The sequence below is a fragment of the Pipistrellus hanaki genome (assembly GCF_964339955.1).
Source record: "Pipistrellus hanaki genome assembly, chromosome: 4".
Taxonomy (NCBI): Eukaryota; Metazoa; Chordata; class Mammalia; order Chiroptera; family Vespertilionidae; genus Pipistrellus; species Pipistrellus hanaki.
In genome coordinates this window covers 96272112-96296296 of record NC_140506.1, presented here as the reverse complement: position 1 = coordinate 96296296, position 24185 = coordinate 96272112, and the positions used below count along the sequence as shown (strand labels likewise).

Sequence of the window (24185 nt, the reverse complement as noted above, 5' to 3'; positions counted from 1 at the left end):
TGCACACACACACACACACACACACACACGCACACACGCACACACAGAGGTGGTCTTACACAGGCTCACACACACTCGCAGACACAAACCTAAAGCCTGTCCCCAGCGCCTCTCCCCGATATTCACTCTCTCGCCCCTCCGCGCGGCCTCCACCCCCGCCCGGTGCCCCGCAGCATCCCCGCCTCGCGCACATCCCGATCCTCCCGCATCCCCGGTCCCCGCCCCGCTCCCCCTCCCTCCCTCCTCCAGGGCTCCCCTGCCCTGGCCCCCTCCCCGGACTACAACCCCCAGGCGCCCCCAGACCCGGAGCTGCGCATGCCCCCTGCTCCCGCCCCCTCCCGCTCCCCCTCCCTCCCGCTCCTCACCTCCCTCCCCCTCCCCCGCCTCGGCGCCCGCATCCCTCCATCCGAGCCGGTGCCGCAGCCGCATCGCCACCGCAGCCGGCAGAGCCCGCGGCCAGGCCCGGCCCCCGCCGCCCCCGCCCCGCCCGGCCGCCCCGGGCTCCGCTCCCCCCGGACCGGACCCCGGACCCGGACCCGGACCCGGACCGGACCCTGCCCCCGGCCCAGCCCGAGGCCGGAGCAGCCGCGGCGGGAGGACGAGGAGGAGGAGGCGCCGTCGCAGGATGAAGGACCGGACGCAGGAGCTGCGGAGTGTGAGCCTGGGGGTGGGGAAGGGGGGGAGGGACCCCAGTATTTGGGGAGCGGTGGGGGCGGAGTGGGCAGGTGCCGGGCTGTGGGGGCAAATTGTGGGGCCGGCGTTGGCGGCAGGGGCCCCACGGTTTCTGGAGGCGCCGATGCTCTCCGTGAACCTGCATTTTGGGGACAGCGGCCGGGAGGTGTGGGAAGCCGGAGAGGTCTCAGGGCCTCGGACACCCCACATCCCGGAGGCCCTGGCCCTGATGGGGGTGGGAGAGTGGGTGCCAGGAGGAGCCGGAGGGTGCTGTCAGCCCGGCCGGATTTTCGGGGTTAGGAGGAGGGGCTGTTCGCGGGCCGGCTGCGCCCAGAGGACCCGCCGGGGAGGCTCCGGGAAGGACACAGGTTGGGTCTGAGATGCCAACACCTGGCACTGAATGAAGTGCGAGTGTGCGTGTGCCTGTGCGTGTGTGTGTGTGTGTGTGTGTGTGTGCGCGCGCACGCACGTGTGTGCTGCTCTCCCGGGAAGGGGCACCTCAGCAGACTCCGGAGGCCGGGGCCTGAGATGGGGTGACCCAGAGGCTGGAGGTGGGGATGCGGAGGAGGAGGGAGGAGGCTCCAGGCACAGGGCCGTGGAACTGGGTTGTCTGACAGGGACTGTGCTCTGCGGGGGAGCTGCCCCCAACAGCCAGGCAGGCCCCGTGGGCCCCGTCTGCCGTGGCCCGTCTGCCGTGGCCCGTCTGCCGTGGCCCGTCTGCAGGCCTGAGGAGGCCGGGCTCCGGGCTGGCCCGGCAGGGAGTTGTGCTTGGGGACTGGTGTCTGTGGTGCAGGCTGCGCAGAGGGGCTGGGGTGGGGATGGTGTCTCGGGGGAGGAGGCTGGGGATTTGGAGAGTGACGGGGCTCCAGGGGCAGTGCTGACACCGCCGTGGGCGCCGGCCTGGGGTGTCGGTCCAGAGCACTGGCCCAGCGGCCGCTCCATTGACAGGCCAGGGAAGCGCTCGGAGATGGGCAGGGACTTGCCCAAGGTCACCAAGCAGGTGGATGGGAGGACCAGGCTGGAGTGAGGGTTTCCTGTTTGCCAAGCTGACACGCGACTCTGCTTTTGTGGCCTTTGAAACAGTCTGAACGTGAGCTGGGGGGGGGAGGGAGGTAAGACTCTTTGGAGAGCCCCTGGGTTTGGGGCGGGAACCAGTTTGCTAAGAGGAGAGGACGGGGTTCTGAGGCAGTGCTGGCTGTCTCTGGGAGCGATGGGCTGGCGAGTGGAAGGGAGGGAATGTGAAGGTTTGTTCTTTATTAAACTAACTGAATCGGCGTCAGGAAAAAACAGTAATAGAAAACAACCAACACTTACGTGCCAGACCCCGTCCCGAGTTTTTTATACACATTAACTCATCGTGATTGTCACAGCGACTCTAGGGGGCTGGAGCTAGAGTTAGCCCGTCTGAAAGGTAAGGAAACTGAGGCCCAGAGAGGTTAAGTGACTTACCCGAAGTCACGCAGCTAGTAAAAGGCGGCCAGGCAGGCCGGCTCCATCGGGCTCTAACCCTCCCTTCTCTCGGGAAGTCATTGCCATCCATACGTTTTAGACCCTCACCCGCCTCCTGGACAGGGAGGCAGACCGAGAGACTCCCTCAGTTTTTTTTGTTTTATTTGTTTGTTTGTTTTTTTAAAATATATTTTATTGATTTCTTACAGAGAGGAAGAGAGAGGGACAGAGAGTTAGAAACATCGATGAGAGAGAATCATCGATCAGCTGCCTCTTGCACACCCCCCACTGGGGATGTGTCCGCAACCAAGGTACATGCCCTTGACCGGAATCGAACCCGGGACCTTTCAGTCTGCAGGCCGACGCGCTGCCCACTGAGCCAAACCGGTTTCGGCGAGACTCCCTCATTTTATAGCTGAGGAAACCAAAGCCCAGAGTGGTCACCTAGCTCGCCCAAGGTCACACAGCCAGCAAGTGAGGAGTTCGGGTTTGAACCCAGAGCCCCTGCTGCTAAGACTCTCTGTGACTCCAAAACCCAGAGAAATGGAAGGTGGATTGGGCCGAGGGTGGAACTGTGGTGGAATTGGAGAGCGGGGAGGGAGGGGAAGGGTGGAGGAGAGGCAGGGGATGGAGTCTTCCTCTGAGTGGGTCGGGACCCTGCCCAGGGGTGAGGGGTGAGGGGTCTGTCCGCTCGGGCTGCTGGGGCAGCGAGGTGGGAGGTGGGAGGTGGGAGGTGGGAGGTGGGCTGGAGGGCTGGTGCCTGCTGGTGGCTCTGTGTTAGTCATAGCTCTGGAAACTGGAGATTTGGGAGGGGGCGGGTGGAGAGGGAAGAAGCTGCCAGATGCAAGCAGTGCTGAGGGTCTCCCTGCCAGCGTGAAGAGCAAGGAGCCGGGAAGCGGAGAAGCTAGAGGGCGTGGGAGGCCTGGGAGAGGCTCTCTGAGCGGCTGAGAGGGACGGGCCGTGGTGGGCGGGAGTCAGCGAGCAGGTGACTGTCTAGTACCTTAGAGTCCCCAAGGAGTTGTCAGACACGTTTATCACTGAGCAGCTGAGGGCACAGATTTGGGAGTCAGACTGTCTGGGTTCGAATCCTGGCTTTGCTACTTCCTGTGTGACCTTGGGTAAGTTGCTTAACCTCTCTGGTAGTCATCTCTTCCATGTGTGAAATCAGAGTAACGACAATTTGCAGCGTTATCTATCCTAAGGGTTGAAATTAGTTACTGTGTACAGAGTACCCAGCAGGACCCTGTGAATGTTTGTTATCCCACAGCCGACTTGTTTATTTCTCTTGAACCCTTGGGATGGGCAGGATGTGACCCTCATCTGTTTTAGAGTAAATTGAGGACATACAGGTAACCTGACTTGCTCAAGGTCACACAGCTGTTGATGGCAGAGCCAGGGTCAAACCAGGGTTTGCTGTCTCCAGGGACCAAACCCCTTTGGCTGGGAGCTAGGAGGCGCTTGGCTGGAATGGAGGCTGCAGTCGGGGTTGATTAGCTGGATTGGTGTCCCAAGATCCAAACACTGGGGCCAGGGGTGGGGCTCAAGAGGAGGGGAGGGAGAGCGAGAGAGACAGAGAAGAAGGTTGGTGGCGAGAGGGAGCACTAGAAGACGCGTGCGGAGTGTGGAAGGGGAAGGCGGAGACAGGGAACCGGGAGACTGGGAAATGGAGGAGGGTGGGGCCTGCGCTGAGGGGGCTTGACTCTGAGGCCTCGTGGGAAGGGGGCTGTTATAGGACAAGTCCTGTTCCCGAGGGCCAGCCCGGACTCCGGTGAGCACCAGGTGTGGACCAGGTGTGGACAGGCCCGGCAGGCGCTTTAGAACGGCAGACCTGCAAGAAAGGAGAGAAGCTGGTGTGCACAGAGGGTCAGGGGCCCGGCGTGCACAGAGGGTCAGGGGCCCGGCGTGCACGGAGGCACAGGGGCCCGGCGTGCACGGAGGCACAGGGGCCCGGCGTGCACAGAGGGTCAGGGGCCCGGCATGCACAGAGGGTCAGGGGCCCGGCGTGCACAGAGGCTCAGGGGCCCGGCGTGCACGGAGGCTCAGGGGCCCGGCGTGCACGGAGGCTCAGGGGCCCGGCGTGCACGGAGGCTCAGGGGCCCGGCGTGCACGGAGGCACAGGGGCCCGGCGTGCACGGAGGCACAGGGGCCCGGCGTGCACGGAGGGACAGGGGCCCGGCGTGCACGGAGGGACAGGGGCCCGGCGTGCACAGAGGGACAGGGGCCCGGCGTGCACAGAGGCACAGAGGCCCGGCGTGCACAGAGGCTCAGGGGCCCGGCGTGCACAGAGGCTCAGGGGCCCGGCGTGCACAGAGGCTCAGGGGCCCGGCGTGCACAGAGGGACAGGGGCCCGGCGTGCACGGAGGCACAGGGGCCCGGCGTGCACGGAGGCACAGGGGCCCGGCGCACGGAGGCACAGGGGCCCGGCGTGCACGGAGGCACAGGGGCCCGGCGTGCACGGAGGCACAGGGGCCCGGCGTGCACGGAGGCACAGGGGCCCGGCGTGCACGGAGGCACAGGGGCCAGGCGTGCACGGAGGCACAGGGGCCAGGCGTGCACGGAGGCACAGGGGCCCGGCGTGCACGGAGGCACAGGGGCCCGGCGTGCACGGAGGCACAGGGGCCCGGCGTGCACGGAGGGACAGAGGCCCGGCGTGCACAGAGGCTCAGGGGCCCGGCGTGCACGGAGGGACAGAGGCCCGGTGTGCACGGAGGGACAGAGGCCGGGAGAGCGGGGTGACGGCCAGGCCAGCCAGCTGCACTCGGTGTGTTCCTGCTCCTCAGACAGCAAGCTCCCTGCTTTGGGGGCCTTTGCCCTTGTTGTTCCCTCGGCCCGGAGTGCGGGTCCCTCCGTGTTGATGCCCCCCTCTGCCTGGAGCGCCCTGCCTCTGCCTGAGCGGTTCCCAGGTGGGGGCACAGTGACGCCTTCGGGACTGGGCTGAGGGGTCAGCTCCCGGGAAGGCCGCCCTGGCTCATGTCTCTCCGTCACGTCCCTGGCTCCTCTCCCTCCCGCTCTCAGCGCAGCCGACACCGTCCTGCTCGTTTGTCACTGTCTGCCTCCCTCCCCGCACGTCCGCTCGGGGGCAGGACCTCCTTCCCGGCCTGCTCCCCCTCCCGGGCCCCCGAGCGAGCCGCCCGGTCAGCCGGTACATCCTGGTGGACGCATAGGGCTCAGTGGGCAGAGGAGGGTGGAGGGAGTGACGGGAAGGCAGGGGAGGCAGAGGGAGGTGGGGGGGGGGCTAGCCTAGATGCTGGTAGGAGGAGAGGCCAGGTCGGGGCACAGATGGGCAGAAGGGGGGTACAGGGAGACTCGCTGCTGCCTCCAGATCAAGCGATGCTTGCACCCCTGAGGGGCACGTGTGAGCACACGTGTGTGTACATGGACCCATGTGTATTCACACACACACGCTCTGTGACTTTCCTGTCACCCGATTCCAGTCTCTTTCCATCGCTGTTTCAGTCACCGTCTCAGCATCGGTCGCCTTGGCCAGTGACGTGCTGGCTCACATTGTCCCTCTCCTCCTTCCCCTGCCCACCTGTCTGCTGTCTCCGCTGCTGACACCCACAGGGCCCTGGTGTCCGATGGGAGGGCTGCAGCTAGAGGCTTGGGTCTGATCTGATCACCCCTGTTCCCAGGCAGCTCCCGGGGCGCCCGGGATCTCTCTCTCTCCTCCCATCCTCAAGCGCTTGAGGGGCTGTCGAGCCAAAAGAGCAAAGAGTCTGGCTTCAAGCTAGGCATCGCCCTATCAGCACCCTCAGCTGTATAATCTTGGGCAGGTTACTTAATCTCCCATGCCTCAGTTTCCTCATCTGTCCAATGGGAATATGGATAGTATATACTTCATGGAGTGGCTGTAAGGATTAAACAAGAAATTCAAAGCACTTGTAACAGGGCCCAGCGCTTGGTAGTCAGTACGTATGTGTTAGATTATATAATTCTTTTTTAAAATATATTTTTATTGATTTCATAGAGGAAGGGAAAGAGAGAAACATCAGTGAGGAGAATCATGGGTTGGCAGCCTCCTGCACACCCCACACTGGGGATTGAGCCACAACTGGAATTGAACCGTGACCTCCAGGTTTGTAGGTCAACTGAGCCACACCGGCTGGGGCTAATTCTTTTTTCTTTTAAAAAAGTTTTAGGTAATTGATTGATTTTAAGTATGTTTTATTGATTTCAGAGAGGAAGGGAGAGGAAGATAGAGATAGAAACATCAATGATGAGAGGGAATCATTGATTGGCTGCCTCCTGCACGTTGGACTGAGCCCACAACCCAGGTATGTGTCCTTGACCAGAAATCAAACCCAGACCCTTCAGTTCAGGGCCTGACACTCAAACCGCTGAGCCACACCAGCCAGGGCTAGGTGCACGCAATTCTTGCCTTCATTTTGCTCATGAGGAAACGGAGGCTTGAATTGTCCAGTAAAGAGGATCGGCCGCATTTGGCCCTCTTTCCCCAGGTAGTCAGTCTCCTTAGCCCTCAGCCTCTCTCTGTCAGGCTGGCAGCGCCAGCAGTGGAGACCGAGCTCGTTATTAAACCGTACACCCAGAGCAGGGGCTGAGCCATGCTCCAGCCCGCCCATTGCACAGCTGAGCGGGCAGAGCGGGGCTGGGCGCTCCGAGGCTCCCACAGCCGTGGTGGCGGTGAGCGCCTGGCCGCCTGTGGGAGCCTTCCTGCCGCCAGGCCCCTCAGGTGCGTTCTGTCCTGGCCTCGGAGGTCAGCAGGACGGACTCTCTGAGGCCAGGAAGGAAGGGAAGGATGGCGGGCAGTTCAGGCCTTATTTGCTGCAAAGCCTTAGACAGGTAGGAACTTCTCTGAGCCTGTCTCGTCGTCTGTAACATGGGAGGGGAAGGGTAATAGCCTGTCCCCACTTAGCATCCGTTTTCTCTCTGGCAGCACGGGGCACGTCCCTGCCTGGTTTCGTTGCCCTCCTGCCCACCGTTTGGGGTAGACATGATTGCCACCAGCAAAGGCAGCGCTGAGGCTCCGAGGGGAGCCGTCATGCGGCCGTCTAGCCGCTGGCTTGGGCACAGCTTAGCCTCTCTCTGTCTCGGTTTGCCCACCTACAAAGGGGAGCTGTGATGTCTCTCCGGGGGGCGGGGGTAAGAATAGATGGGAGCCCTGGCCAGTGCGGCTTGGTTGGTCGGAGCGTCGCCCGTGCACGGAAGGGGTGCAGGTTTGATTCCAGGTCAGGGCACTGCCGAGGCTGCAGGTCAGCGCCCCGTCAGGGTGCATATAAGCCGCTTGATGTTTCTCTCCCCCGTCGATATTTCTCTCTCTCTCCCTCCTCCCTCTAAAATCAATAAAACACATTTTTAAAAATAATCAAATGGATAAATACATGCAGAGTGCATAGAATGGTACCCATAGCGTGCTGTGTAAATGTTTGCCATGATTATATCATTGGTCAATGGTCCTCATAGAGTTTTTTTGTGTGTTTTTTTTTTTAATATATTTTATTGATTTTTCACAGAGAGGAAGAAAGAGGGATAGAGAGTTAGAAACATCGATCAGCTGCCTCTTGCACAATCCCTATTGGGGATGTGCCTGCAACCTAGGCACATGCCCTTGACCCAAATCGAACCTGGGACCTTTCAGTCGCAGGCTGACACTCTATCCATGAGCCAAACCGGTTTTGGCATCCTCTTAGAGTTTTTGTTTTATTTTTATATATTTTATTGATTTTTTACAGAGAGAAAGGGAGAGGGATAGAGAGTTAGAAACATAGATGAGAGAGAAACATCAATCAGCTGCTTCTTGCACACACCCCCTGGGGATATGCCCACAACCAAGGTACATGCCCTTGACCGGAATCGAACCTGGGTTCTGTAAGTCGGCAGGCTGACACTCTATCCACTGAGCCAAACCGGTTTTGGCTCTCATAGAGTTTTAGTGAAGATTAGAGGAGATAACAGGAAGGTAAGGTCTGTGCAGAGGTGCTGTCCATGGACAACATTCTGCCAGGACTTCAGGGCACAGAGCCTCCCCAGGTAGCTGGGGCAGAGGTGCTGGAAGGAGGTGGCTGACGGGGTGCCGGCTGCAGGAGTCTCCCGCTGTGGAGGGGCTTGGGGGAGGCCTGTCTTATATGCCTACCGTCTCCCCACTCCCCTCCACCTGGCACCACTTTCCTTTATCCCCTCTGACCGCCTGCCCCCTCACCTGTGAAATGGGGACAGTGGTGTTTGCTCTCCCTTTCCCGGTGAGGATCAGCAGGATTATGGATGCGGAGGTGCTTGTGAACATAGAGGACTGTTTGTGAACTGTAGCGGACTGTTAGCGCTCAGCGCTCTGTAATTATGGCACCAAATAGGTCATATTGGGTCCTCGGTCCGTTTTCCTGTCTCAAGGGCAGAGATAGGCAGGTAGCGTGCCTCAGGGCAGAAGCTAAGGAACTGGCTCTGGGAACAATAGAAGAGACAGAAATCAGACTTCAGGAAGTCTAAGTCAGCACGAGGAAGGGAAAGAGACAGAGAATAGGAAGGCGAGGCCTCACGACCCGAGGCAGCTGGGCGGTGGAGTGCTGGGAGGCAGAGGGGCAGAGGCTGGCTTAGGGCCAGGAAGGAGTCCTCAGGGGCAGCGGGCTTTCCGAGGACAGAGCACCGTGGGAGGCTGGTGGGGCTCAGAGATGAGCCAGGATCCCCAAGCCTCTAAGGCCAGGGTCTAAGGGGGCGTCCGGGGTCAGGGGCCTACCTGGGGCCACCCTTCTCCGGGAGGAGCCTCCCTCTCCTGGCGGATACTGGGGTTCTCTGGAAATCAGATGTGCGTGCCGCACCCTTTCTGACGTGGTGTGGGCCGTCTGCGGAGAATCCCTGCGTTTCCGGGCAGGCGGCCGGCGGCTTCTGAGTCCGGCAGGGTCTTCTCCAGGCTGGCGGCTCCTTCCTGTGCTCTCGGTCTCTGCGATCCCGCTTCCCCGGGTTGCTAGATTGTATCTCAGTCCCATCTGGCTGTCTAGGTTCGATCTGCGCTGTCTGGCACGTGTCTGTGCGGAGTCTGGTTCGGTCGGAGCCGTCTGGTTCTGCCAGGCTCTGCCTGCGATCGGCTTGGACCCGTGAGGTTCCCTGTGAGCCCTTCTCTTTAGCTCCCCCGGCCCTGCCGGCCAGACGCTTTGTGGATCCCGCCTTGATTCCATTCAGGCTCCGGACTGAGATCTGAGTGGTGGTTGGTTCCTCCTGGGACTCAGGGTGAACGCTAAGTTCCCCGTGGGGCTACTCGGCTCCAGATGTCACTTCGCTTGGAGGGCTCAGCTTTGTCCCGACGTCTGCCCCCGCAGAGACTCTTGAGGCAGGAGTGTGGCACCAGTGAGCCTCCCTGCCTCCCCCCTTTCCCCGCTCCCGCGAGTGTGCAGCCCAGGCTCGGGCCTCCCCAGTGTGTCCACACGCACTGCACGCCGCTCTGCATGGGTCTGCGTGTGGGTGGACGTCAGCATGTTAGCGTCTCCGTGTGGGTGTCAGTGGGTCTGTCTGCCTGTGTGTGTCACCGCTCTCGGTGGAGGTGTGGGTGTGTACATCCCTTTGTGTCTCTGAGCCCTGGGGGTGGAGGCTGAGCAGCTGCAGGTTGCAACTAGGAAATCCAAGCCAGTGAGAGTAGGTGGGTGTGAGGTTGGGAGAGGATGGATGAAAGCAAGTGACTACACGGAGGAGAGCCGGGGAGCAGCGGGCAGCGGGGGCAGAGCAGCTGAGGGGTGCGGGTGGGCGGGAGGAGGAAGACACAGAAGGGAGGGGTGCTGCTGCGTCTCCCCAGCCCTCCCGGCTGACTGCTTGCTGGCAGTGAACTGACCTTGTAGAGGGGACGTGGCTGGAAGAAGCGGGGAGCAAAGTGAGGCCCCAGTGGCTGAGGGGTGGCGGAGAGATCAGGTACCCGGAACTCCATCCCAGACCCCTTCTCAGCGCCCAGGGCCAGTGCCTGCCAGGCTGACAGTGAGCTGCTGGTACAATACCCAGATACCTCTGTCCTGGTTGGCTAACAGCAGGTGTCCTGTGGCCCCTGCCTCCAGGTGACTGCCTTCCCAGGGCCACATCCTCCCCTGAGAGGCGCCTGTTGCTAATTCCCCATCGGCCACCTGGCCCCGGGTTTGCTGTTCCACCCACAGCCCCGTTCATCCTGACTGCGGGGGGGGGGGGGGGGGGGGGCTGGCGCTGCCCCCACATCCGGCCCCTCCCAGCCTCCTGCTGAGCCCGGCGCTGGCAGCGGGACGACCGCGACTCCGGCTGGGGAGGACCGGGGCGCCGGCTGGGGAGGAGCGGGGCGCCGGCGGGGGAGGACCGGGGCGCCGGCTGGGGAGGAGCGGGGCGCCGGCTGGGGAGGAGCGGGGCGCTGGCGGGGGAGGACCGGGGCGCTGGCGGGGGAGGACCGGGGCGCTGGCGGGGGAGGAGCGGGGCGCTGGCGGGGGAGGACCGGGGCGCCGGCGGGGGAGGACCGGGGCGCCGGCTGGGGAGGACCGGGGCGCCGGCTGGGGAGGAGCGGGGCGCCGGCGGGGGAGGACCGGGGCGCTGGCGGGGGAGGACCGGGGCGCCGGCTGGGGAGGAGCGGGGCGCCGGCTGGGGAGGAGCGGGGCGCCGGCGGGGGAGGACCGGGGCGCCGGCGGGGGAGGACCGGGGCGCCGGCGGGGGAGGACCGGGGCGCCGGCTGGGGAGGAGCGGGGCGCCGGCGGGGGAGGACCGGGGCGCCGGCGGGGGAGGACCGGGGCGCCGGCGGGGGAGGACCGGGGCGCCGGGGGGGGGGGGGGGGGAGGACTGGGGGGGTGGGGGAGGACCGGGGCGCTGGCGGGGGAGGACCAGGGCCCTGGCAGGGGAGGACAGGGGCGCTGGCGGCGGCGGGAGGACCGCGGCTCTGGGGGGGAGAGGACTGGGGCGCTGGGGGGTGGGGGAGGGGCGGGGGAGGAGCGGGGCGCTGGCGGGGGAGGACCGGGGCGCTGGCGGGGGAGGACCAGGCGGGCTGCTCATGGCCTCCATCTTCCTCTGTCTCGCAGGCGAAAGACAGTGACGATGAGGAGGAGGTGGTCCACGTGGATCGGGACCACTTCATGGATGAGTTCTTTGAGCAGGTAACTGAGTCTCCAGTACCCCAGACCCAGAACCCGGCCCCCAGCCAACAACCCCTCCCTCTAGTCCTACACCCTGGGCCTTTACCAGTCCCTCTGGGTCTGGCCATTTCCCTGAACCCCGAGTGAGCCCTGCGGGTCCCTGTCTGGCTGAAGACTCGGCCTGGGCCGCCGGTTTGCCCCAGGTGGAGGAGATCCGGGGCTGCATCGAGAAGCTGTCGGAGGACGTGGAGCAGGTGAAGAAGCAGCACAGCGCCATCCTGGCCGCCCCCAACCCGGACGAGAGTGAGTGCTGCGCCGAGTGCGGGGGCTGGGCCGGGTCCACCCAGACTTCTCACTCCCCGCCCCTCCTCAGAGACCAAGCAGGAGCTGGAGGACCTCACTGCAGACATCAAGAAGACGGCCAACAAGGTCCGGTCCAAATTGAAAGGTGAGGGTTGCAACCCCCCGGCTCAGGAGCCAAGAGCTCTGCCTCCCAGCCTTTCTCTCAGGAATGTCCACACCCTCCCAGGAGCCAGGCTCTCGCCGGGAGAAAGCCACAGCCCAGTTTCCCTCCTTGCTCCAGATTCTTTGAGGAAAGAGACACGACGGGAATGAGGGAGGGGGCGGGCTGGCCAGATTGTATGTGAGCTCTGCTGATTCCATCAGCGTGAAGGTCCATCAGAAACACAGCCTCCCAAATGGCTCCAGCTCCACCGAGGACTCATTTCCCCGGAGCAGGTGGGCATGGTCCGCGGCGCCCAGTGGGTGGGTCCAGCAAATGCCTCTGAATTGGTACCCTCGGCTCAGGACAGATTGGACGGGGCGGCTGACATCAGGGGCTGGCAGGCTCTCAGGAGGGCCTTGCCAAATGCTCACGGATTCGCTCTAATTTAAGGACCTGGGTGCCGGTAATAACCACCTCCCCCCGAGGCATTGTGGGCTGGGAACCTCCCTGCCCGCGGTGCCAGGGGAACGGCAGTGCTGTCCTGATGCCACCTTGTATGCTCACGGTAATTCAGCGGCAGGAAACGTTTGCCAAGCCCCTGCTCCGCCCGGGCCACACGCTGGGCTCCGGGGGAAGGGAGCCGTGCCAGCTGCCCGGCCTGCGTGCTGTGACCTTGGTCCGGGAGGCGAGGACGGAGGCTTGACGCCCCCCCGGGCTCGACAGGAGGCCGTGCGTTGGCTCGTGCTGATCTGAGAGAACAAGCCGCGTGCACCCGGGAGCGTGTGCTGGCAAGGAACACGACCCACACGGGGCGCGCATGGAGTCCAGCTGCAGGCAGAGGGAGCCCCGCACATCCTCACCCACTGGACCAGACCCTGCCCTCAGCAAGAAAAATGGGAGCCATTTCAAAGCTGGCTTTTTTTTTTTTCTGGTAGCAAAATCCTTTCTTTCCAAATGGAATCTTATAAAGAACCCCAATATATATACAGCACATAAAAGTCAGGCTGCTCTGGCTGAGCTGGGGCTGAAACACTCCGGTCAAGTTCCTTCTCAAAACCAGGGTTCCACGGAACCCAGCTTAGAGATCCCTGGGCTTGGTGACTTCCTGGGGCCCCTCAAGCTCTGACCTTACTGTCTCTCTTTGGATCATGAGGAGGGCTCCATGGCTTAGGGGTTCAGGAAAAGATCGAGAGACGAGGAAAAGTGGCAGAAGCTTCTGGAAGCTGACCTTCCAGACCCCAGAAAGAGGAGACCCTCTTCTTCATCTCCAGCTGTGTGGTGGCACGAGCTCAGGTTTTGTGTGTGACTTCGAGTTGTCTTACCCATTTGGACCTCAGTTTCTAGTCTGACAGTGGACTGGGATCACCGACCTCCCGGGATTTTTGTAAGAAGTCAGTGAGACTGCAAAGTAAAGGACCCCTTCGCCCAGGGGTAAGCTCCAGTCCCACGCCTGACAATAGGATCCGAGTCTGGACCAGAGATTCTGACATCCCTGGGGCAAGGGGGGCCCTTCCTGCAGCAGCTGGGCCTAAGCTGCCCCTCGGTCACTGCTCCTCGTTGCTGGCAGGCAGCCGGGTGCCATCCAGCCCCATAGCTCCCTGCTGCCAGCAGAACAGAACAGGAACAGGCCTGGTGGTGACTTCCCCGCTGCGTCTCCGAGCTCAGGACACCTAGCTGCAAGCTGTTTGAGAAAATCCGGATAAGCGTCAGGAGTGCATGATCCAGAAGCAGAAACCCCAGTTAATCTGTGTGCTTTTCCAGAATCCTTTAGAAGCGGGAATTCCGGGACAGGGCTGCCTTGTAGGGCGCGGGGAGAGGGGCGGGAAGGGGGACGCTATTTTCCCTATGGAACGTGCATCACTCGCCTAGAATTTGCAGGAAATGGTGGCCTCTGACCCACCCGGAAGAGCTCGCCTTCCGCGGAACCCCCCTGAGCATGGCGAGCGGGGTTCCCTGCACACAGGCCGCTCGCAGGGGCCCGGGCCCCACTCCCTCCGGGAATGGCTTCCCAAGACCCGAGCCAACGACGGAGCAAACGGTGCCTTCTGGCCCTCAGCCTCCCCCACCTGCTCTCCCGACCCCCTCAAACGTCTGTCCCTTTACTTTCCGGCCTCCTGCCCCTCACACGGGACCTTTACTGTCTGCCTTCGCCACGGGTGTGACATCTCTCCACAGGCCTGGGGCCTGCCTCGGGGTGTCGGCCCTTCCTCTGCCCCGGACCCCCGCCCCGCACGCCCCGGGTCTGCGGCCCGTCACTGCACCCTCTCTCCCGCAGCGATCGAGCAGAGCATCGAGCAGGAGGAGGGCCTGAACCGTTCCTCCGCGGACCTGCGCATCCGCAAGACTCAGGTGGGAGGCTGCCGGGGGGCGTGTCCTGGACGGAGCGGGGGCGGGGCCTTGCTGGTGGGGGCGTGGCTACAGTGGAGGGCGGGGCGGAGGCGGAGGGAGGGGCATGTGGGCGGAGTTACGGTGGAGGGCGGTTTGTGGTGGGGCTACAGCTGGGGGCGGGGCCGGTGGGCGGGGTTACGGCGGGGGCGGAGTTATAACGGGAGTGGGTACCGGTCACATCCTAATGCCCAGGCCCGGGCCGCCGCTGGTCTGGGCGTTAGATGGGAAGACAAGCAGAAGGGGACTGTACTCTTGTGGGGGATTGGGGTGGGGCGTGGTCACCCCTCCTCTCCACTCCACGTGTGCACTGACGGCTCCCCTTGGTCTCTGCCCTGCCCCCACCCCAGCATTCTACACTCTCCCGGAAGTTCGTGGAAGTAATGACCGAATATAACGCGACCCAGTCCAAGTACCGGGACCGCTGCAAGGACAGGATCCAGCGGCAGCTGGAGATCAGTGCGTGTGCCTACCCTGCAGACTCCCGGGCCTGCCCGGCCTCCTGCCAGGCCCTCCCTCTGGGTGGAAGGGCGCCTGGCCTAGAGCCCCATGGAAGGGTGGTGTCCCGGGTCCCTGCCCCATCCCACCACCCCGGCGCAGGCTCACCCAGCCCTGAGCATCGAGTCCTTCCTCCCCACAGCCGGAAGGACCACAACCAACGAGGAACTGGAAGACATGCTGGAGAGCGGGAAGTTGGCCATCTTCACGGATGATGTGAGCGCGGGCAGGGGCTGGCCTGTTTTGGAAAGCAGCTGCATCTCCTCCCCAAACTTGGTTAAGCTGAAGGTCCTAAGTCCACCTGCAGTAGCTGGCAGGGGAAGCCTGGCCCTGGAACTGGGGAATTCCATGGGAGCAGAACAGGAAGGCACCCCCATAAAAGTGGCAGACAGTAGTGTGCCAGGCCTGTTTTAAGCACTTTATATACTCACATTTACCTACTAACCTCGTTTCACCCCCACCACAACCCCCCGAGGGAGCACATTTCACGGTGAGGAACGGTGCCCAAAGGGGTTAGGTAACTGGCTGAGGTCACAGCTGGGGGAGAGCCAGTGCTGGAATCCACACGGAGGTGGTGATCCGGACTCTTCGGGACTAAGATACGGAATGCCCTACTGATGCAGGCTATCTCACCCAATGACTAATCTGCCAACCTTTTGAAAATTTTTTAAAATCCCTGTTTTAGTTTTGCATGCTGTCCTGCCTTGTCATCATGCATGTGAATGGATGGGCTTCCCCAGCTGCGGTTCTTCTTTCTCTTTTGAGTTTTACCCTGGCCTGTCAGGTCGGTCTGCCTGTGCTTCTGGTGGTGGAATGGCTCTATGTAAGGTCTAGACCAGGCTGAAGTATGTTCAGGGACTTTCTAGCCTGTTGTCCCTTAGATAATTGGCCTTTGTTAGATTAGCTTTGAGCAAATTGATTGTGGGCATCTAGCCTGGAGCTCTGCAGACAGCTCTTGGTCTCAGGCTGTTTGTCTGAGGACGGAGGGAAGCTGGGGAGTGGTTCTAAGGAGGCAGAGCTGATCCCTGCCAGCTAACCAGCCCGTGCAGGTGGCTGGCCCCTTGCTTGAGGGCTGTGCAAGACGCAGGCGGGCGCTGTGGTAGTTGACTCACACAGCCAGGGAAGGCTCCCTCGGACGTGGCATTAAGCTGAGCCTGAAGAGACGAGGAGCGTGTGGACTGGGAGATGGGCAAAGGCCACTATGGGTGGAGGAACAGACTGGACAGAGACAGGGAGAGTGGACCACTTGCCAGACAGCCATTGGACAATTTTGGCTCCTGCTGGAGAGCAGGAGATGAGGGTGGAAGAGGAGCCTGCACCTTGACTGCTAAGATGAAGGTGTGGCCCTAGCCGGTTTGGCTCAGTGGATAGAGCATCCGCCTGCAGACTGAAGGGTCCTGGGTTCGATTCCGGTCAAGGGCATATGCCCCGGTTTCAGGCTCAGTCCCCAGTAGGAGGTGTGCAGGAGGCAGCCGATCAATGATTCTCTCTCATTGATGTTTCTCTCTCTCTCCTTCTCCCTTCCTCTCTGAAATCAATAAAAATATATTTTTTAAAAAGATAAGGTGTGTAGCCGAGACCGGTTTGGCTCAATGGATAGAGCGTCGGCTTGGGGACTGAAGGGTCCCGGGTTTGATTCCGGTCAAGGGCATGTACCTTGGTTACGGACATATCCCCAGTAGGGGGTGTGCAAGAGGCAGCTGATCGATGACTCTCTCTCATCTCATCGATATTTCTAACTCTCTATCTCTCTCCCTTCCTCTCTGTACAAAATCAATAAAATATATTAAAAAAAAAAAAAAAAGATAAGGTGTGTACCCTGTGGATAGGGGAGCCCTGGCAGGTCTTAGAGCAGAGGAGGGGCTTGACGTGGCCTAAACAGCGAACGCTCTGAGGAGTGAGCGGCTGGCTCAGGCCAGGCATCGTGGGAAGGAGGTGCAGCTAAGTCTGGGTTGGAGTCTCTCTTCCACCGACTCTCAGGCTTCAGTGCACTCCTTTATTTCTCCCCATCTCCTGTCATGGTGTCCAGGGGAGTGGTGGGCACCCTGCCTTCTCACCTGGGCCTCCTTCTCTGCTTGCTATTCTCTCTCTTCCTCTCTCCCTCTCTCTCTCTCCCTCTCCTTCTCCCTCTTTCTCTCCCCTTTTCTCCTTCCCGCACTCCTTTCTCTCTGCTGTGTCTTCTTCCATTTCTCTGTGACTAGACAGGGGCCGGAGTACTGGTGGGGCCTCGGACCTCTGTCTGTCTTCCCGGGGCTTCTGTGGTGTGACAGAGGCAGCCCTGGCTCAGGTGGAGGGCTGGGACAGTTATTTCCCGTAATTTAGCAAACTTGTCCTTGGTGCTTCCTGTATGCCAGGCACTATTCTGATCAGTGTACACATACTAACAGCTCCTTAATCTTCACAGCGGCATGAGGTGGGCACTATTATCACCCACGTTTTCCGGGGGGGAAACTGGGCCCAGAGAGGCGAGATCATTTGCCCAGGGTTGCAGCTAGTGAGTGACAGCGAGGTTGGACCCAGGTGCTCTGGCTGCAGGCTCTGAGCTCTAATGGGAGTGAAGGGTGGTCTTCAGCAGCCGCCCCCCCCCCCATCGTCCTAGATCAAAATGGACTCCCAGATGACGAAGCAGGCGCTGAACGAGATCGAGACGAGGCACAACGAGATCATCAAACTGGAAACCAGCATCCGCGAGCTGCACGACATGTTTGTGGACATGGCCATGCTGGTGGAGAGCCAGGTACCCCTCTGCCCGCCACCCCGCCTGGAAGCCCCCCAGCCCCCCCACCCCTTCCAGCCCAGCCACGCCTCCCTCACATCCCCTCTGCAGGGCGAGATGATTGACCGAATTGAATACAACGTGGAACATTCCGTGGACTACGTGGAGCGAGCTGTGTCTGACACGAAGAAAGCCGTGAGATATCAGAGCAAGGCCCGGAGGGTGAGCTGAGCCGGCGGGAGAGGGCGGGGGCGGGCGGCCCAGCTGGGGGCGGGCGGGGCGGGGCGGGCTCTGGCCTGGGCTGAGGCGAGTGATGAAATTCCCCAAGGCCTTATCTCTGGCTCTGACCTCTGCGTTTTTCTGTTTTCTCTCCCTCTTCTTTTTCCTCACACCCTCCCCCCTCTCTATGTCTGTCTCTCTCTCTCAAACCGCCCCTCTCCCCTCTGTCCCGTGGCCCTCTCCGCCCGCAGAAGAAAATCATGATCATCATTTGCTGTGTGGTGCTGGGGGTGGTCTTGGCGTCATCCATTGGGGGGACGCTGGGCTTGTAGGCCCACCACCCCTGTCTCCCCCAGACCCTTCCCCACCACATCGGGAGCAATACCCCCACGACTCCTGTCACTCCATCCCTGCTCCAGGCTCACCCCAAGACAGACCCAGGCAGCCCACCCTTACCCCCCACCCACCTCCCGCCATCAGACCCTGGAGTCCCTGGACCTCACTGCACCGTGGACCCTCCCCCCACATACATAGCAGCAGGCGTGATTACACATGCACACCAACATGCATGCCGCCGGCACGTGCTCGAGACGAGTGGACACCCCAGCGTGTGTGTGTGTGTGTGTGTGTGTGTGTTCACAGATGTGTGTAGAAGCACCACGTCACCCTCCTTGCCCCCACCGGTCTGTGTGTTGTCTTAGCTTTCCCCTTCGCTCAGTGGTTGTGTAGATGGTGGCTGGGATCACACAGCAGCCTACCGAGCCCTGCTCTGTCTTCTGTGAACAGGTGTGTGTGTGTGTGTGTGTGTGTGTGTGTCCGCAGGTCTGTGGGCACATATCTGTGTACATGGACTTTGGTGTTGGAGTGTTTGAATCCGATGCAATAGCACTTCTTCCACTGACACCCTCCCCCACATCTGCTATGAACGGGCAGGCTGTGGGTGTACAGAGCTCACTCCCAGGTAGGCCCCAGTTCACAGGCCACGGCGGGCACCCCACGGAGAGAGATGTGAGCCAATCTTCCTGGCTGAGTCACCCCAGGCATGGGTCCTGGGGGAGTGTGTGCGTGTGTGTGTGTGTGTGTGTGCGTGTGTGTGTGTGTGTGTGTGTGTGGTGAGCTGTGGAGTTGAGCCAACATAAGAGGAAGCACACACGTATAAATAGCCTGGCTTGGCTTGTACGTACACATACATTTCCCCAGCAGGTGATGTGAGAAGCACGTGTGTGTCAGATCTGCTGAGTGCTGGTAGTCTCCTCACACAGAGCCGTCCCTGCGCGCACTGGGCACGCTCGGGTGGGCACAGGAGGCCATACTTCGATGCTGTTCGGATGGTCCATGTGAGCATGCGTGTGCACTGCACAGAGGCTCCTCCACAGTGCTCTGTCCCATTGACTGTGTGCACATGTTTCTCTTTAAGGTCCCGTGCCCCATCCAGGTTTGTCTATGCAGATTGACTTGCCCCTCCCTCTCTCCCCGGAGCCGCTGCCAGTATCTGGTGATGGCCACACACTGCAATATCAACATTGTGCAATGGCGCCTCCTGCCCTGGCAGGTGTCAGAGCCCCTGACACAGCCCACAGGCCTCTCTTCCCGTGTCCCTGCCAGAGGACCGGCTGCGCCCATGAGGGCCGGGACACCGTGTGCTCACTCATGCCAAGACTCAGGAGGCCTGGTGCAGGGGACCGCGCCCCGGAACACTGGGGCCCACACAGGCCTGCCCCCGTCCGCACAGGAATGCCTCCTAGAAGGGCTAGTATGAGAACATGACTGACGAGGCCAATGTGGAGGGCGACCCCAGACAGCGAGGGATGAGAGATCCTGCCTCCCGCACACTTACCTCAGAGCATTTGTCTCCCTCGCCCCACCGGATGCTCTGGGCTCCGTCTCAGGGACCTCGGTCTGGGGAGCTGTGTGTTGCAAGCGCACTGGAGTGGCCAGCGTGGCAGCAGCCGCTCAGGATGGGCCAAGTCCTAGGGTCCAGCCCCTGGACACATCTGCCGAAATGTCTGCAATCACTGCTCCCCACCCAGGTGGGCACAGGCCTGGGTTTCTGACGGTGAGGAAAGGGCTAGCTCCTGCTGATGAAGGCAGCACATGCACAGGCGGGTTTGTGCGTTTGGTGGCTGATGGGGGTGCATGAGCAAAGGACAATGTTAGAAGCCCCTGTGCTCCGTGGCTGAGGAACATGGATCCACACGAACAGGATTGAACACAGTGTGGGCATCCATGTGCACTGGGTAAAGGACTCAGGGTGTGTGCAGATCATTTCCCAGGGTTCCGCTTTATGTGAAGCATGTGTGTGTGTGTGTGTGTGTGTGCGAGAGAGAGAGAGAGAGAGAGAGAAAGAGAGAGAGAGAGAGGGAGGGAGAGAGAGAGAGAGAAAGGTGGGGGGGGGGACAGATGTGACCTGGGACACAGTATCCTCCCCAGCCCCACACCAGCTCTTCCCCACCTGGCTGTTTGGGCTCTACTTGTGTGTGGCCAATATGTGTAAACCCCAAGGTGTGCTGTCCTGAAGAAGGGCCCTGACTGCATTCCCAGAATGCCCTTCTGCAGGACAGGAAGTGGCCCTGTGTCTGCCTGCTCCCTTCTCACTTCTTAGGGGCGTCAGAGAAGACCCCGGCACTTCCCCCCCCTCCCTTTTTCCTTCCGGTGCCCAGCCAGGACTCCTTTCCGCCAGGTGTTTCCTGAGTTCGCTCGGCCTTGGGACCACGGAGGCTGGAGCCAGGCTGCTGCCTCCCTGAGTGGTGTCAGGCCCATAGCTGCCATCTCAGTGTCAGGCCAGAGGACCCCAAGGTCTGCTGCGCCCCAGCTTCCCTGAGTCCCAGCCTCATATGACGTGCTTGCTTGTTGGCTGCTGTCCCATGTGCTCTGGAGTGTTGTCTGGGGATGGAGTCTTTTACGTGGTCTTGGAGGTGTGTGTGCTCCCACCCGCCCACACCGACAGCCATTGTGCTCCGGGTGGTCCTGGGCCTGGCCAGGGCTCACTGCTTCCCTGCCCTTCCCCTTTAACCCCAGCTCTGCCTCTCACAAAGCACACTGCGCGTGTCCATCCCATGTGCCTGTGGGTCGATGCACGCTCATGCCACGCCTTGAGCGTGTGTACATGATGTGTTCTATGCATTCACCCTGCCCCCCAGCCCGCCCCGCAAAGGACAAGATGGTGGCCCCCGGCTCCCTTCCCACCTGCCCCCTGCCCGCTGTGCAGCCGTGTGCGTTGGCGTGTGTTTCCGTGTCGCTGGCGTGTCACGTGATGTAGCTGTGTTTGCTGACTTGAGCCCCTGCCCCCTCTGTTTCCCCTTTGGTTTCTAGAGCTTTCCCTCGCCTCTCCAGAGGGGACAGGACTCTTGGGGCCTGGCTGGGGCCCAGAGCCAGGCCACCCTCTCCTGTTAGCCCTCAGAGACCCATTTCTCTCTATTGGTGACCAAGTTGCAAATGGATAAAACACAGGAAAATTCTGCCCTCTCTCCCCAGCCCTGCATGTCCTGTCCCCAGAGCCCCCCACCCCCCTGGGCCGGGTTGGGCCCCGTGGAACGGGAGAAATAGCAACCAATCCAACAGCGGGCGTGCTGCGTGCTCACTTCCTTCTGTCCGCACAGGGGCGGCGTGCGGGGAGGGCCGCGCGGGGAGGCAGGCCGGGGCTGGGCAGGCGCCGGACACAGATGTAGATAAAGGAGTTTTAATCCAGGGCATGGCAGGTACAGTTTCTGGGGCACCCTCAGCAGAGACCTCACAATATGGCAGGAACTACATGTGGGCACAGGGGTGGGAAGAAGTGAAAATAGAGATTTCCTCAGCTTTCACTGGGGAGAATTAAAAGGTGATGTTTTAAAATAATGGGGATGTGACGCTCCCCGAGGGACAAAGGGGGTAGAGGAGCCAGAAAGCCGCCTCATTCTGAGCCCGGGCCTGCGGGTCCGGCAGGGCTGGCGGAAGGCCAGAGGAGGCCTGTGGAGTGTGTCCTCGCTTCCTGCTTGGAAAGCCAATGGACGGCAGTGAGAACACGAGGAAACCAGAGCCCGCCAACCGGACAGCAGGCGGTGGGCGCGGAGGCATCCCGCCCCAGAACGGGAGCAGCGGGACGGACTGAGGCTCCAGGACCAGACCCTCCGGCTCCAGAGCGCAGCCTCCCGCGTCGGGGCCTGGATGGATGTGTCCGCTGGGCTCCAGCCCAGCTCCACCGTCACGGGGCCGAGCTGTCCACGGTCTGCATCCAGCGAACCGTGCGGGCCCGGCTCTCCTCCCACGAGAACAGGGGCTCGTAGCCGAAATGGCGCCGAGCCTTGTCGGTGCTGACGGTGAAGGTGGTGTTGGCCATGGCCAGGGTGTACGGGTTGAGCAGGGGCGCATAGAGCAGCAGCGGCCGCAGTAGCCACTGCAGCAGGGCGTTGAGGAAGGCCAGAAGCATCAGTAGCCAGTAGGGCAACAGCGGGCGGGTGCCCACCAGCCGGAGTCCACAGGGGCCCAGGAACTCCATGTTGAAGTCCTCGTAGCTCTTGTAGGGTGACTTGTCATAGCAGAAGTACACCTGGCCGCCCATCAAGGCCGCTCGCTCCTGCAGCTCCCGGGCCACCAGCACGTGCATCCAGGCCACGTTGCCTGCCAGAGGGAAGGGGTGGACATGCCCCTGAGTGTCCCTGTGATCATGCAGCTGCTGCTCTCCCAGGCCACCTGCCCCTCTCCTCTCCCTCAGCCTAGGACGTTTTTGTCTGCCATCCCAACCTGCAAGAATGCCGTTTCCCTGAGGCCCACATCTGGTCTGCCCCAGCCCATGTACGGGCCACTCTCTTCCATGCAGGGTACACACTGCACCCCTTCCAGACCCATGCAGCCTCCCCCGCCTCCCCGGGCCTCACCAACATAGACCCGTCCGTGCTCCACAGAGGCTGGGATGGCCCGGAAGAGCCGGCCTCCCAGGCGCAGGCCCTGGTGATAGAGGTCCCTCATGATCTGGTGGCCTTCGCCATAGATGCCGGTGGGACGCAGAGCGCATGTCACCAAGGGCAGTCCCCCACGGACCTGGCAACAAAAGGTAGGCACTGCTCAGACCTAGGAGCCGGTGGCCTGCCTCTTCCGGCTGGGAATGGAGGGGAGGTGCCAGGGCAGGACACAAGCCGGCTGGCGTGGCTCTGCGTCTCCTCGTCTCACCTTCCTTCCATTGGCTTCCAGCACCAGCTGCTCAGCTAGGGCCTTGCTGCGAGGATAGGGATGTCTGTGCACCGCTTCGTACGGGGTGTCCTCATTGCCCCTAGTGGGGGAGAGAAGACTCAGTGCTGAGGGGAGATGGGCTCTTAGAGCATCGGGGGGAACCCCAGCTCACCTGTAGAAGGGGTGGCCTTTGATGTTGGGCCCCACAACTTCCATGCTGCTCGTGTAGACCAGGAACTGTGTTCCAGTCTGCACACAAGCCTCAATCACATTCTTCGTGCCTGGGGAGGCGGGGTGTGTCCGAACTGAACCTCTCTCCCTTTCCATATCTTCCCCTTCCCATCCCAAATATGGATGAAGGCATATGGCTTCCTCCCCCACGTCCAGGGAAAACCACGCAAGTTGGTGAGGGCCGGCCTTCTATTACAGGGACAGGAGTGCACACAGGACTGACTGACGCAGGAGAATCACAGAGGTCAAGGTCTGAGCGGGGGGGAGGGACACACAGTCCAGATCAGGCCATGGGCCAGTCTTAAGAACGGTGGGGGAATACCTCACCCTGCACGTTGACCGCATGGATGGTCTCAGGACTGGCCCTCCCAAACACGTCCACCAGCCCGGCCGTGTGGATGACCACGTGGGCTCCAGCCATAGCCGCTGCCACCTCGTGGGCCTGGGTCACATCCCCCTGGATGGCAGTCACCTGCACTGGCCCTGGTAGGGATGGGCAGCCAGATGCAATGTCAGAGCTGAGCCCATGTCAGCTGTTTGGTTCAGCCTACACCCCTGGGAGCCACATGTTTCCAGTGTGACTCACTCGCCCCATTCCTGCGCAACCGAGAACACAAACAGGCATCACCCTTTCCACCAGTGAAGCCAGTCCACGCCCCCACCCCCACCCCCCCAGCTCCCCTCCACCATCACCTGTCTTCAGCTCCTCCAGCCAGGGGCCCAGGTGCAGGTCAAAGATCCGCAGCTCCCGGAGCCGGGGTTCCTGCTGCAGCAGCATTCGGACCACATGCTCCCCCAGGAAGCCACAGCCCCCTGTGACCAGGTAGACCAGCTCCTGGGCCTGTGCGGAGTCTGCCATGTCCTGCTGGGAGAGACCCTGCTTCCCCTGAGCTCCTGCGGTGTGTGCCTGCCCAGTACCAGCAGCCCAGCCCACCTGTTGTTCCGTGAAGGGGCCTCTGGCCTAGGGGACTGGAGCGGTGACCGGGGGCTACAACTGTCCCTAGTGGTGCAGCAGCCAGGCCACCTGCCCTCTGACCCTACTAACTGGTTACTGAGAAGTGGTTCGGGCTTGCAGGAAGGACTCCGTGTTTGAGGTGGAAGGGAGGTTCTGGGATAAAAAGTGGGGGAGGGAAGGAAGGAGGGAGGGTAGAGGGAGGTGGGCAGGGCTGGGGCTAGGGAAGGGGACCTCAGATATCAGCTCTGCCTACCTGCAGCCACAGTCCCAGGTGCCCACACTAGCCACCAGAGCTGGTCTTCTCTCGTTTCCGGCCAGGGCCAGCGATAAATGGTTGTCCCCTTCCGCTCGCTCCTCCCTCCTGGCCATTCCAGGAACAGCCTCCACCCCTCCTCTCCTACTCTTGCCACAGGGCCCCCCCTGGTGGCCACTGGGCTCCACTGGCAT

The 24185-nt window shown here is 61.7% G+C and overlaps 2 protein-coding genes across 4 annotated transcripts; one reads left to right on the top strand and one right to left on the bottom strand.

The window, feature by feature from the left end:
- Positions 1-399: 399 nt before the first annotated feature.
- Positions 400-18075, top strand: STX1B (syntaxin 1B). Its single transcript, XM_084883077.1, has 10 exons — positions 400-655; positions 11088-11162; positions 11345-11444; positions 11515-11589; positions 13862-13935; positions 14322-14430; positions 14612-14685; positions 17069-17206; positions 17297-17407; positions 17656-18075. Exons 1-10 carry the CDS (start codon positions 626-628, stop codon positions 17734-17736), a joined length of 867 nt encoding a protein of 288 aa, XP_084739203.1. The 5' UTR covers positions 400-625; the 3' UTR covers positions 17737-18075.
- Positions 18076-21069: 2994 nt separating this feature from the next.
- Positions 21070-24095, bottom strand: HSD3B7 (hydroxy-delta-5-steroid dehydrogenase, 3 beta- and steroid delta-isomerase 7). Of its 3 annotated transcripts, none has more exons than XM_084883075.1 (7): positions 23992-24095; positions 23477-23660; positions 23111-23266; positions 22725-22833; positions 22553-22652; positions 22261-22423; positions 21070-22003 (listed from the first exon to the last, which is right to left on the bottom strand). In XM_084883075.1, the coding sequence occupies exons 2-7, from the start codon at positions 23640-23642 to the stop codon at positions 21588-21590; spliced, it is 1110 nt and encodes a 369-aa protein (XP_084739201.1). In that variant the 5' UTR covers positions 23643-23660; positions 23992-24095; the 3' UTR covers positions 21070-21587. The 3 variants fall into 3 exon arrangements, with proteins under 3 accessions (XP_084739201.1, XP_084739202.1, XP_084739200.1); XM_084883076.1 differs by having other exon boundaries at positions 23477-23645; positions 23992-24092; XM_084883074.1 differs by having other exon boundaries at positions 23477-23648; positions 23992-24073.
- Between the last annotated feature and the right edge of the window lie 90 nt (positions 24096-24185).

What these genes read in the sequence shown, in the direction of transcription:
- STX1B (XM_084883077.1), top strand. Translation starts at nt 626, where the DNA reads ATGAAGGACCGGACGCAGGAGCTGCGGAGT. An exon ending in TGGATGAGTTCTTTGAGCAG is followed by an intron (nt 11,163 to 11,344) that starts GTAACTGAGTCT and finishes GGTTTGCCCCAG; the next exon opens with GTGGAGGAGATCCGGGGCTG. An exon ending in TGCGCATCCGCAAGACTCAG is followed by an intron (nt 13,936 to 14,321) that starts GTGGGAGGCTGC and finishes CCCCCACCCCAG; the next exon opens with CATTCTACACTCTCCCGGAA.
- HSD3B7 (XM_084883075.1), bottom strand. Translation starts at nt 23,642, where the DNA reads ATGGCAGACTCCGCACAGGCCCAGGAGCTGGTCTACCTGGTCACAGGG. An exon ending in CCATGCGGTCAACGTGCAGG is followed by an intron (nt 22,834 to 23,110) that starts GTGAGGTATTCC and finishes CCGCCTCCCCAG; the next exon opens with GCACGAAGAATGTGATTGAG. An exon ending in TGGAAGCCAATGGAAGGAAG is followed by an intron (nt 22,424 to 22,552) that starts GTGAGACGAGGA and finishes TTTTGTTGCCAG; the next exon opens with GTCCGTGGGGGACTGCCCTT.